This window comes from Cherax quadricarinatus, chromosome 16 (assembly GCF_038502225.1).
Source record: "Cherax quadricarinatus isolate ZL_2023a chromosome 16, ASM3850222v1, whole genome shotgun sequence".
Taxonomy (NCBI): domain Eukaryota; kingdom Metazoa; phylum Arthropoda; class Malacostraca; order Decapoda; family Parastacidae; genus Cherax; species Cherax quadricarinatus.
Window position 1 is genome coordinate 18541546 of NC_091307.1, and position 13482 is coordinate 18555027.

General features: G+C 38.1%; 1 protein-coding gene across 2 annotated transcripts in view; it reads right to left on the reverse strand.

Annotated features, from left to right (window-relative positions):
* grsm (granny smith) overlaps positions 1-13482 on the reverse strand; it is a gene marked incomplete at its 5' end in the record, with an annotated part of 45479 nt that overhangs the window by 16221 nt on the left and 15776 nt on the right. For both annotated transcript variants that reach the window (XM_070085449.1, XM_070085448.1), the window contains 1 exon segment: positions 10260-10423. In XM_070085449.1, coding sequence (XP_069941550.1) covers positions 10260-10423 — 164 coding nt within the window.

Here is a 13482-nt window from a genome sequence, read left to right on the forward strand (position 1 = left end):
AATATTTCATGTGGTAAAAATGTTTTTTTTTTTCATACTTTGGGGTGTCTTGCACGGATTAATTTGATTTCCATTATTTCTTATGGGGAAAATTCATCAGCATAACGATAATTTCGCATAACAATGAGCTCTCATGAATGGATTAATATCGTTATGCGGGGGTCCACTGTATATATATATATATATATATAATATATATAAATATATATATAAATTACTATAATATATATAATATATATATATAAATTACTAAATTTAAGAGAAACTTTCATTTTTCCTTTTGGGCCACCCCGCCTCCGTGGGATACGGCCGGTGTGTTGAAAGAAAAAAAAATATATTTTTTTTTTTTTTTTTTTTTTCAACAAGTCGGCCGTCTCCCACCGAGGCAGGGTGACCCAAAAAAAAGAAAGAAAATCCCCAAAAAGAAAATACTTTCATCATCATTCAACACTTTCACCACACTCACACATTATCACTGCTTTTGCAGAGGTGCTCAGAATACAACAGTTTAGAAGCATATATGTATAGAGATACACAACATATCCCTCCAAACTGCCAATATCCCAAACCCCTCCTTTAAAGTGCAGGCATTGTACTTCCCATTTCCAGGACTCAAGTCCGACTATATGAAAATAACCGGTTTCCCTGAATCCCTTCACTAAATATTACCCTGCTCACACTCCAACAGATCGTCAGGTCCCAAGTATCATTCGTCTCCATTCACTCCTATCTAACACGCTCACGCACGCTTGCTGGAAGTCCAAGCCCCTCACCCACAAAACCTCCTTTACCCCCTCTTTCCAACCCTTTCGAGGACGACCCCTACCCCTCTTTCCTTCCCCTATAGATTTATATGCTTTCCATGTCATTCTACTTTGATCCATTCTCTCTAAATGACCAAACCACCTCAACAACCCCTCTTCTGCCCTCTGACTAATGCTTTTATTAACTCCACACCTTCTCCTAATTTCCACACTCTGAATTTTCTGCATAATATTTACACCACACATTGCCCTTAGACAGGACATCTCCACTGCCTCCAACCGTCTCCTCGCTGCTGCATTTACCACCCAAGCTTCACATCCATATAAGAGTGTTGGTACTACTATACTTTCATACATTCCCTTCTTTGCCTCCATAGATAACGTTTTTTGACTCCACATATACCTCAACGCACCACTCACCTTTTTTCCCTCATCAATTCTATGATTAACCTCATCCTTCATAAATCCATCCGCCGACACGTCAACTCCCAAGTATCTGAAAACATTCACTTCTTCCATACTCCTCCTCCCCAATTTGATATCCAATTTTTCTTTATCTAAATCATTTGATACCCTCATCACCTTACTCTTTTCTATGTTCACTTTCAACTTTCTACCTTTACACACATTCTCAAACTCATCCACTAACCTTTGTAATTTTTCTTTAGAATCTCCCATAAGCACAGTATCATCAGCAAAAAGTAACTGTGTCAATTCCTATTTTGAATTTGATTCCCCATAATTTAATCCCACCCCTCTCCCGAACACCCTAGCATTTACTTCTTTTACAACCCCATCTATAAATATATTAAACAACCATGGTGACATTACACATCCCTGTCTAAGACCTACTTTTACCGGGAAGTATTCTCCCTCTCTTCTACACACCCTAACCTGAGCCTCACTATCCTCATAAAAGCTCTTTACAGCATTTAGTAACTTACCACCTATTCCATATACTTGCAACATCTGCCACATTGCTCCTCTATCCACTCTATCATATGCCTTTTCTAAATCCATAAATGCAATAAAAACTTCCCTACCTTTATCTAAATACTGTTCACATATATGTTTCAATGTAAACACTTGATCTACACATCCCCTACCCACTCTGAAGCCTCCTTGCTCGTCCGCAATTCTACATTCTGTCTTACCTCTAATTCTTTCAATTACAGTGGACCCCCGCATAACGATGGCATCGCATAGCGATTTTTCCGCATAACGATTACTTTTATCGCAAAATTTTTGCCCCGCATACCGATTAAAAACCCGCATACCGATTTTCGTCCGAGACGCGTCCAATGTGCCCTCACATGTGCCAGCCGTCCCATTGTTTACCAGCCAGCCTCCGCGGTAACATCCAAGCATACACTCGGAATATTTCGTATTATTACAGTGTTTTCGGTGGTGTTTCTGGAAAATAAGTGACCATGGGCCCCAAGAAAGCTTCTAGTGCCAACCCTGTGGTAAAAAGGGTGAGAATTAGTATGGAAATTAAGAAAGATTTTGAAGGGTTTGGGGCTAACCCTGAGAAGCCTATGCCAGTTGTGGAATCCATTGTGCCTACTTCAAAGATTAAGGAAATGTGTGCAGAGTGGTTTGAACTGCAAACCTTTATAGATGAAAATCACCCTGACACAGCTGTTGCAAGCCGTGCTTGTGACTATTTCAATGACAATGTTATGGCCCATTTTAGGAAAGTCTTGAAGAAACGGGAGGTACAGAGCTCTATGGACAGATTTGTTGTGCGACAGAGGTCCAGTGACTCTGAAGCTGGTCCTAGTGGCATTAAAAGAAGAAGGGAAGTAACCCCAGAAAAGGACTTGCTACCTCAAGTCCTAATGGAAGGGGATTCCCCTTCTAAACAGTAAGAAGATAATGCTCTCCCCTCCTCCCATCCCATCAATCATCACCAGATCTTCAATAAAAGTAAGTGTCATGTAATTGTGCATGCCTTTTTCAGTTTGTGTGTATTAAAATTAACATTTCATGTGGTAAAAAAAAATTTTTTTCATACTTTTGGGCGTCTTGCACGGATTAATTTTATTTCCATTATTTCTTATGGGGAAAATTAATTCGCATAACGATTATTTCGCATAACGATGAGCCCTCTTGCACGGATTAAAATCGTTAACCGGGGGTCCACTGTATAACCCTACCGTATACTTTTCCTGGTATACTCAGTAAACTTATTCCTCTATAATTTTTACAATCTCTTTTGTCCCCTTTCCCTTTATATAAAGGGACTATACATGCTCTCCGCCAATCCCTAGGTACCTTCCCCTCTTTCATACATTTATTAAACAAAAGTACCAACCACTCCAACACTATATCCCCCCCTGCTTTTAACATTTCTGTCATGATCCCATCAGTTCCAGCTGCTTTACCCCCTTTCATTCTACGTAATGCCTCACGTACCTCCACCACACTTACATTCTGCTCTTCTTCACTCCTAAAAGATGGTATACCTCCCTGGCCAGTGCATGAAATTACCGCCTCCCTTTCTTCCTTAACATTTAAAAGTTCCTCAAAATATTCTCGCCATCTACCTAATACCTCCATCTCCCCATCTACTAATTCCCCTACTCTGTTTTTAACTGACAAATCCATATTTTCCCTAGGCTTTCTTAACTTGTTTAACTCACTCCAAAATTTTTTCTTATTTTCATTAAAATTTCTTGACAGTGCCTCTCCCACTCTATCATCTGCTCTCCTTTAGCACTCTCTCACCACTCTCTTTACCTTTCTTTTACTCTCCATATACTCTGCTCTTCTTATAACACTTCTGCTTTGTAAAAACCTCTCATAAGCTACCTTTTTCTCTTTTATCACACCCTTTACTTCATCATTCCACCAATCACTCCTCTTTCCTCCTGCCCCCACCCTCCTATAACCACAAACTTCTGCCCCACATTCTAATACTGCATTTTTAAAACTATTCCAACCCTCTTCAACCCCCCCACTACTCATCTTTGCACTAGCCCACCTTTCTGCCAATAGTCGCTTATATCTCACCCGAACTTCCTCCTCCCTTAGTTTATACACTTTCACCTCCCTCTTACTTGTTGTTGCCACCTTCCTCTTTTCCCATCTACCTCTTACTCTAACTGTAGCTACAACTAAATAATGATCCGATATATCAGTTGCCCCTCTATAAACATGTACATCCTGGAGCCTACCCATCAACCTTTTATCCACCAATACATAATCTAATAAACTACTTTCATTACGTGCTACATCATACCTTGTATATTTATTTATCCTCTTTTTCATAAAATATGTATTACTTATTACCAAATTTCTTTCTACACATAGCTCAATTAAAGGCTCCCCATTTACATTTGCCCCTGGCACCCCAAATTTACCTACTACTCCCTCCATAACATTTTTACCCACTTTAGCATTGAAATCCCCAACAACCATTACTTTCACACTTGATTCAAAACTCCCCACGCATTCACTCAACATTTCCCAAAATCTCTCTCTCTCCTCTACACTTCTCTCTTCTCCAGGTGCATACACGCTTATTATAACCCACTTTTCACATCCAATCTTTATTTTACTCCACATAATCCTTGAATTAATACATTTATAGTCCCTCTTTTCCTGCCATAGCTTATCCTTCAACATTATTGCTACTCCTTCTTTAGCTCTAACTCTATTTGAAACCCCTGACCTAATCCCATTTATTCCTCTCCACTGAAACTCTCCCACCCCCTTCAGCTTTGTTTCACTTAAAGCCAGGACATCCAGCTTCTTCTCATTCATAACATCCACAATCATCTCTTTCTTATCATCTGCACAACATCCACGCACATTCTGACTTCCCACTTTGACAAATATATATATATATATAATATATATATATATATATATATATATATATATATATATATATATATATATATATATATATATATATATATATATATATACAGTAAGGCCCCGCTTTACGGCGTTTCGCCTTATGGCTTTCCGCTAATATGGCGATGTCAAATTATGACCAAAATTTGCTATACAGCACGCGGTCTTTCAAATACGGTGCCCCCCACCCGGTTTGTTTACATTTTCCGTGACCACATCTATTATGTCAGGAAACTTTCCAAAATTTCAAGTGTTTTAAAGTTACTGCATATTTTATATGTACTCTGATAATTATACTTATGTGTACCTGTACCTAAATATACTTACACACTGTGCTGGTGTGCAGGTACACATTAAAATCGCTAAGTCTCTCTCTACTCATGATGCCAATACTACTTAATTAATAATAATCACTCTTGGGCACACTAAATGTCTCATTTTACATCAATATAGGCATTTTCATTAATCCATCTATGATATTTTCCTCAAAATTATATGTGAAACCCATTACATAGCATATAAACATGATACATACACTCACAGAATAAAAATTGATGTAAATATGAGATTTGTTTACAAAGCAGCTGTGTAGATAGTGTCGGAAGAATTGCATTTTCTCTAGCCAAACTGGGGGATAACTGTAGAAAAATATTCTTTTTGTATGCATTTACTCTATATATAGCAATTCATGACCCTTGTGGGTTTAGTGCTTTTTATTAATAATAATAATAATAATAATAATAATAATAATAATATTATTATTATTATTATTATTATTATTATTATTATTATTATTATTATTATCATCATCATCTTCATTCACTCTAAAAATTGTGTGTTGCTGTTAGTTTATTCTGAACTAACTTGTACAACTTGTACACAATGTAAGAGTATTTGTATTGTGAGGTAATTATTATTAAAATAAAAAAATATTGAGGTAAATGTTTTACAAACTCTTACAAATGGACGTGAATGAACTAAAAGTAGACACATATTAATACGCATTTATTTCGCCTGACCAAGTGATCGTCCACTACCTGTTCAGTTTGTGTTCTTACATTGTCTCAATTCTGTATCTCGTTCTCTCTCTCGTTTACTAGTTGGCTTTCATTGACGATGGCGTCTAAGGTTAGCTGTAATAAAAAGAGAAGTAGTAAGCCTCTTGGTTTAAGTGCCAAGTTAGAGGATGATGGTGTGCCATTCTGATTTTATTCAATAAACACCCTGCCACTCACCTCTCACACATTAATATTAATATTTTAAGGTAAGTAATAAGTGTACTCTGTGTGTATCATACCTTTTGTGTTTTTAATGCCTATTTATATTGCTAACTTAATATAAGTTAGTGTAAACTTGTTGTCTGGCATTTATTGCATATTTTATGTGTGCTCTGATAATAATACTTGTGGAGCTGTGTGGTAGCTGGGTGGAGGGACAACATTACGTTTTCTCTGCTGAGCCATCAGAGAAAACGTTTATGAATCTGCGTTTGGCCCAGCCACTCCCTCACTCCACTTTTGTTTACAATTTTTGGCATGAATTATTCATTATTTCTACCTTCGTTTATGATGGCATCTAAAGGTAGTTGTTAGAAATGATTAAATTCAGTGAACAAGGCATGTCGATGTTAATAATATGGCTCTGGGCCGCAGTGTAGGTAGCCGGTAGGTATAGCCCAGGCGGACTACACGCAAATACTACTCACCTCTCTTCCTATATTAAGACTAAACATATTTTAAGGTAAATAATGAGTGTACTGTATGTGTATTTTACCTCTCTGGGATGTTTTAAATATCGTATATTAACCCCTTCAGGGTCCAAGGCCCAAATCTGAAGTGGTGCCCCAGTGTCCAAGAATTTAAAAAAAAAAAAATTTTTTATTTTTTCTTATGAAATGGTAGAGAATCTTTTTGTGAAGGTAATAAAACAAAAAGTATGAAATTTGGTGGAAAATTGACGAAATTATGCTCTCGCGAATTTTGATGTGTCAGCGATATTTACGAGTCGGCGATTTTGCCGACTTTGACTCCCATTTTAGGTCAATTACATTATTCCAATCAACCAAATTCTTAGCTATTTCACTAGTATTACTTCCATTCTATCGATTGAGCACAAGAAATCGCCAAATCAACTGTTTCAACTACAAAATAAAGTGATCGGAAATTGTTAATTTGGCCAATTTAACACAAAGTTCAAAATATTCCAATTTCAAAATAGGCTCCAGAATAAACAATGTAGGTATTCCTGGAACTAAACTAACATTTCCTCTGTTCATTAGTTACATTTTGAGGCTTTACAAATAAATTCCATTTTGATTTTTTATTCACATAATGAATTTTTATTCACACCAAAAAATAGAAGATTTACTGTTATGCAATACTGTAATAATTGTATAAATATCATCACCATATTTGTGAATGTATATTAGACCCACCAGCTGACGTGTATTAGATGTGTGAGGTCGTTTGTTTACTCTTGAATATCGGCAAAAATTTAACATTTCCGCTACTTTGAGCTCAGTTTCAAGCCATTTCCAGTGCTAAAACCAATCAAAATCATCTCTATTTCTGTAATATGTCTTCCATTCTATCAAATGAGACCAAGAAATCGCAAATACAACTATAAAAAACATACGAAAAAACACTGCAAAGTCGCTGTTTTAATCGAAAAATCATGATTTCAGTTTTTTTCTCTCATTATACACAGTGTGCTGCAGGATCTGTTTTATGTGGTGCACACATACCACATAGATGTATTCTCTCATATCTAGGCCCAAATGTACCACTCACAGTTTATCAGAGTGAGCTGAGCTCATGGCGTAGATCTACAGTTTGGACACTCACCGTAAAGCCGTAGATCTACGGGACGGACCCTGAAAGGGTTAAGTATGAGACGGGGAGCCAGTGCTACCTACATCTGGGTACCTGCACCTGACTTCCTACAAATAAGTACTACTCACCTCTCTCCCTACATTAAGATTACAAATACTTTAAGATAAGTAATGAATTTACTGTGAATGTATTTTACTTTGTGTGTTTTTAATGCCTAGTTCTATTACTAACTTAATATAATTTAGTGTAAACATGTTGTCTGGCATTTATATGCATTTATAAATGGAAAAAAATGGCGTTCTGCCTTCCGGCGATGTCTGCTTTCTGACGACAGCCTGGAACCTAACCCGCCGTATAAGTGGGGCCCTAATATATATATATATATATATATATATATATATATATATATATATATATATATATATATATATTTTTTTTTTTTTTTTTTTTCAACAAGTCGGCCGTCTCCCACCGAGGCAGGGTGACCCAAAAAAAAGAAAGAAAATCCCCAAAAAGAAAATACTTTCATCATCATTCAACACTTTCACCACACTCACACATTATCATCTGCTTTTGCAGAGGTGCTCAGAATACAACAGTTTAGAAGCATATATGTATAGAGATACACAACATATCCCTCCAAACTGCCAATATCCCAAACCCCTCCTTTAAAGTGCAGGCATTGTACTTCCCATTTCCAGGACTCAAGTCCGACTATATGAAAATAACCGGTTTCCCTGAATCCCTTCACTAAATATTACCCTGCTCACACTCCAACAGATCGTCAGGTCCCAAGTACCATTCGTCTCCATTCACTCCTATCTAACACGCTCACGCACGCTTGCTGGAAGTCCAAGCCCCTTGCCCACAAAACCTCCTTTACCCCCTCTCTCCAACCCTTTCAAGGACGACCCCTACCCCGCCTTCCTTCCCCTATAGATTTATATGCTTTCCATGTCATTCTACTTTGATCCATTCTCTCTAAATGACCAAACCACCTCAACAACCCCTCTTCTGCCCTCTGACTAATACTTTTATTAACTCCACACCTTCTCCTAATTTCCACACTCCGAATTTTCTGCATAATATTTACACCACACATTGCCCTTAAACAGGACATCTCCACTGCCTCCAACCGTCTCCTCGCTGCTGCATTTACCACCCAAGCTTCACACCCATATAAGAGTGTTGGTACTACTATACTTTCATACATTCCCTTCTTTGCCTCCATAGATAACGTTTTTTGACTCCACATGTACCTCAACACACCACTCACCTTTTTTCCCTCATCAATTCTATGATTAACCTCATCCTTCATAAATCCATCCACCGACACGTCAACTCCCAAGTATCTGAAAACATTCACTTCTTCCATACTCCTCCTCCCCAATTTGATATCCAATTTTTCTTTATCTAAATCATTTGACACCCTCATCACCTTACTCTTTTCTATGTTCACTTTCAACTTTCTACCTTTACACACATTCCCAAACTCATCCACTAACCTTTGCAATTTTTCTTTAGAATCTCCCATAAGCACAGTATCATCAGCAAAAAGTAACTGTGTCAATTCCCATTTTGAATTTGAATTTCCTACAATTCTTTGAAATTTATTGGATGTATTAGATTGTATATGTTTACATGACATAAGTGTTATCCTTCTTTTCACAGGCATCACTTGTGCTCGACTGACTGCCTGAGGCAAAGTGCTCAGGAATTCCTTTCATCATTCTTGTGAAGAAAACAAAAGCAGATGCTGCAAAAGTAACTCTACAAACTTCCTGTAAACTTACAAGTCTCACTTTATTTTTATGTCAGTTAAAGTTATGTGGACCTATAAAAACAATTATTTAATCACAAATAAGTAAAATTAAAAAACTGAGGTAGAAGAGAGCAACAAGGAAACATCTACATCCAAGTCTACACAATTATCACTTGTGGAAGAATGGATTGCAGGGAGAGGGTTGGTGAGGGCTGCTACATTGTCTTTAGCCCCAGTGAAAATACAAGACCTAGCAGCATTCACTATATATCACATCACATACCTATCTAAATTGTGAGTACAACTTTTGTTATAATCTATGCAAACAGACATATCAGATCATTATTTAGTGATAGCTAAAGTGAGACCTAGGTAGTAGGTTTGTAGACAGCAACCGCCCAGGGAGGTACTACCGTCCTGCCAAGTGAGTGTAAAACGGAATCCTGTAATTGTTTTACATGATGGTAGGATTGCTGGTGTCTTTTTTCTGTCTCTTAAACATGCAAGATTTCAGGTACGTCTTGCTACTTCTACTTACACTTGAGTCACACTACACATACATGTACAAGCAAATATATACACACCCCTCTGGGTTTTCTTCTATTTTCTTTCTAGTTCTTGTTCTTTTTTATTTCCTCTTATCTCCATGGGAAAGTGGAACAGAATTCTTCCTCCGTAAGCCATGCATGTTGTAAGAGGTGACTAAAATGCCAGGAGCAAGGGCCTAGTAACCCCTTCTCCTGTATAAATTACTAAATTTAAAAAGAGAAGCTTTCGTTTTTCTTTTTGGGCCACCCTGCCTTGGTGGGATACGGCCGGTGTGCTGAAAGAAAGAAAGCTAAAGTGAGAATAAGAGGTAGCTAAACTGTGATGTCAGAAAGCGTCTGGCAGGACAGTGATTGTATGAATGACAGTGAAACTGTTTCCTCTTTTTGGGGGAAAAGGCCCTACCTCAGTGGGAGACAGCTGGTGTTAAAAAAAAAAAAAAAAAAAAAAAAAAAAAAAAAAAAAAAAAAAAAAAAAAAAAAAAAAACTTACAGCCACAGAATTCTTCATATCTGCTACAGCAGAGGCAAACTCTGCAAAATGAAGTTCTGGTGAATAGGGAAGAGGGTGTACCAGATCCCCTGAAGCCTGTCCAGCTGTTACTGCTGCCTCTTCCCACTCCAGTACGTTTGTTAACACCGCTCCATGATACTTCCCTGAAAATTATAAGTTGAAACAAAAGCAAAATTTTAAATTGAATGCAGGCCATTTACACAGGTGGACTCCAATTTAATAAATCATAATACAACAGAATGTACAGGTTGGCCATCACTAATCCCGCATCAGTGGGACCTGTAGGGTGACGGATTAGCGACTTTGCCGAATTACCCAATTAATGCCCAATTTTTGGTCCATTCCATTGCTCCAGTCTACCAAATTCATAGCTATTTTGCCAGTATTCCTTCTGCAGTGCTGTTTAAATTTAGCAAGGTTTATACAAGCATTGCACTGAACCTACACTTCAGTGCAATTCTTGCAAGAACAGATCTTGCAAGGGTTCTTGCAAGATCTGTTCTTGTTTCTGGTTTGTTATAGCTGATTTATTATGCATTAAAACCCATCAACTACACGATGGTCTTTAGGAACCTCAATAGAAATAAGTCACTTTGTCTAACTTTTTTGGGTTATCCTAAGTTCTCTACACACATGCTGCTATGTATGATAATCTATGTAACTGTATTTGTGTATACCTGAATAAACTTGCTTATTTACTTACTTCTAATCTGCCAACTGAGTACATACAAGAAACCGCCCATTCACCTATTTCAATTACCCAATAAAGTGGTCAGAAATTGGCAATTTGGCCTTCATACATATTTCTAAACATGCCAATTTCAAAACAGGGTCCAGAATGAACAATGCAGACATTCCTGGCACTAAAATAACATTTTCTTTGTTCATTAGTCATGTCTCCAGGCCCCTCTTATATTACAGTGGACCCCCGGAATTCGATATTAATTCGTTCCTGAGAGCTCATCGAATACCAAAAATATCGAAAAGCAAATCAATTTTCCTCATAAGAAATAATGGAAATCAAATTAATCCGTGCAAGACACCCAAAAGTATGAAAAAAAAAAATTTTACTACATGAAATATTAATTTTAATGCAATAGAATAATCACAATAACAATAAAAAAATTGACACTTACCTTTAATGAAGATCTGGTGATGATTGATGGGATGGGAGGAGGGGAGAGGTGTTAGTGTTCAGAAGGGGAATCCCCTTCCATTAGGACTTGGGGTAGCAAGTCCTTTTCCGGGGTTACTTCCCTTCTTCTTTTAATGCCACTAGGACCAGCTTGAGAGTCACTGGATTTCTGTCGCACAACATATCTGTCCATAGTTGCCTGTACCCTCTGTTCCTTTATGACTTTCCTAAAGTGTTTCACAACATTGTCAGTGTAATAGTCACCAGCACAGCTTGCAATAGCTGTGTTAGGGTGATTGTCATCAAAAAAGGTTTGCACTTTAAGAAACATTGCACACATTTCCTTAATCTTTGAAGTAGGCAACTTCTTCAATTTCTCTATCCCCTCCACCGAAGCAGTTTCCTCAAGTGTGGCCTCTTGCTGTTGAAGATGATCTATCAGCTCATCAGTGGTTAGTTCTTCATTGTCCTCCTCCACCAACTCTTCCACATCCTCCCCACTAACCTCGAACCCCAAGGACTTCCCCAATGCCACAATGGATTCCTCAACTGGCATAGGATTCTCAGGGTTAGCCTCAAATCCTTCAAAATCCCTTTTGTCTACACATTCTGGCCACAGTTTTTTACAAGCAGAGTTCAAGGTCCTCTTAGTCACTCCCTCCCAAGCCGTACCTATAAGGTTTATACAATTGAGGATACTAAAGTGATCCTTCCAAAACTCTTTTAGAGTCAGTTGAGTTTCTGTGGTCACTATAAAGCACTTTTGAAACATAGCTTTTGTGTAAAGTTTCTTGAAGTTGGAAATGACCTGCTGGTCCATGGGCTGCAGGAGAGGAGTGGTATTAGGAGGCAAAAACTTGACCTTAATGAAGTTCATGTCCCCAGAAAGTCGCTCGGCCAAGTCTCTAGGATGACCAGGGGCATTGTCTAATACCAGGAGGCACTTAAGGTCTAATTTCTTTTCAATTAGGTAATTTTTCACAGTGGGAGCAAATGCTTGGTGTAACCAGTCATAGAAAAAGTCCCTAGTGACCCATGCCTTACTGTTTGCCCTCCACAGCACACACAAATTAGCCTTGAGGACATTGTTTTTCCTGAACGCTCTGGGAGTTTCAGAGTGATACACTAATAAAGGCTTCACTTTGCAATCACCACTAGCACTGGCACACATTAACAGAGTAAGCCTGTCTTTCATAGGCTTATGTCCTGGGAGTGCCTTTTCCTCCTGAGTAATGTAGGTCCTGCTTGGCATTTTCTTCCAAAACAGGCCTGTTTTGTCGCAATTAAACACTTGTTCAGGTTTCAAGTCTTCACTGTCTATGTAATCCTTGAATCCCTTCACATATTTTTCAGCTGCTTTTTGGTCTGAACTGTCAGCCTCACCATGCCTTACCACACTGTGTATGCCACTACGATTGTTAAATCTTTCAAACCAACCTTTGCTGGCCTTAAATTCACTCACATCAGCACTAGTTGTAATAAATTTCTTTACCATCGTCATGCAACTGCCTAGCCTTTTCACAAATAATTGCTTGAGAGATGCTATCTCCTGCTATCTGTTTTTCATTTATCCACACCAATAACAGTCTCTCAACATTTTCTAACACTTGCGGTCGCTGTTTCGTAAATCACAGTTGCACCTTTTGCAAGAACAGCTTCCTTGATTGCTGTTTTCCTGGTCACTATACTAGAGATGGTTGATTGGGGTTTATTATACAACCTGACCAGCTCCGACACACGCACTCCACTTTCGTACTTTGCAATTAGCTCTTTCTTCATTTCAATAGTCATTAGCGCCTTTTTTCTCGAAGGGTTGGCACTAGAAGCTTTCTTGGGGCCCATGGTGACTTATTTTGCAGAAAGAAGCACCAAAAACAGTGATAATATGGATAATATGGATAATATGGAATGTACCGAATGTATCCTTAGATACGCGCACACTGGCTGGCTTGTAAACACTGGCACACACGGGGCAGTTCAGGCCACACGTGGACAAGTCTCGTACGAATCGTATCGAATACCGGGTTTTCAATCTGATACCGAGGCAAATTTTTTGCGATATAATGC